This window comes from Lepidothrix coronata, unplaced genomic scaffold (assembly GCF_001604755.1).
Source record: "Lepidothrix coronata isolate B3197 unplaced genomic scaffold, Lepidothrix_coronata-1.0 Scaffold99, whole genome shotgun sequence".
Taxonomy (NCBI): Eukaryota; Metazoa; Chordata; class Aves; order Passeriformes; family Pipridae; genus Lepidothrix; species Lepidothrix coronata.
The window spans coordinates 2,758,716-2,759,550 of NW_016690279.1; the positions used below are offsets into that span (position 1 = coordinate 2,758,716).

An 835-nucleotide genomic window follows, 5' to 3' on the forward strand; every position below is an offset into this window, starting at 1 on the left:
TAAATAAACAAATAAACAAATATATATATATGTATGTATGTATGTATGTATGTATGTATTTTTTGGAGCATCTCTTCTTGATGCTCTGCTCCGGCAACACCGCGCCGCCTGGAAGCGGATGCAGAAGCGCGTGTGCGTTCTCGCTTTTAACAGGCGAGCGAGGGAAAAGACGCGTTCCTGAGCGCGGCTTTCTTCTCCCGCGGCATCCCCGCGGATCCGCTCCCGCGGGTCCCTGCAGAGGGCGCGGGGCCGCCCGCGCCGGGCGCTGCCGGCGGGTGCCGGGCGGGGGCGCCCGCGGGGCGGTACCGGGGGGGCGGCACCGAGGGGGCGGTTCCGTGGGGCGGTACCGGAGGAGGTACCGGAGGAGGTACCGGAGGAGGTACCGGAGGAGGTACCGGAGGAGGTACCGGGCGGTGCCCGGGGGCGGTCCCGGCGGATTCGCGGCCCGGGCGGACCCGCCATGGAGCGGCTGGAGCGCTGCGGGCGGTGTTTGCGGGCCGCGCTGGCCGGGGGCCGGGTGCGCCGCCGCCTCCCCGCCGCGCTCCTCGCCATCGCCCTGCTGGGCTCCGCGCTCAAGGACAGCGACCTGGTGCCCGACACGCCGCTGCGGAACAAGCGCAACCCGCTCAACGTGTGAGGAGGGGCCGGGGGGAGCCCGCGGTGGGGCCGGGGGGGGTCCGGGAAGGACACGGGGTTCGGCCAGACCCGCGGTGGGTCGGGGCTGTGAGGGGGGTTAGTGCCTTAAATGGATGTTTCTATGCTTTAAATGTGTATTTATGTGCTTTAAATGGGTGTTTCTGGGCTTTAAATGTGCGTCTCTGTGCTTTAAATGTGC

At 66.5% G+C, this 835-nt stretch overlaps 1 protein-coding gene across 1 annotated transcript in view; it reads left to right on the forward strand.

Annotated features, from left to right (window-relative positions):
• Positions 1-458: 458 nt before the first annotated feature.
• Positions 459-835, forward strand: part of FITM2 (fat storage inducing transmembrane protein 2) — a 7,271-nt gene continuing 6,894 nt past the window's right edge. The window contains exon 1 of the mRNA XM_017822800.1: positions 459-633. Within this exon, the coding sequence (XP_017678289.1) occupies positions 461-633 (173 nt within the window). The 5' untranslated portion in view covers positions 459-460. The remainder of the gene's footprint in view (positions 634-835) is intronic.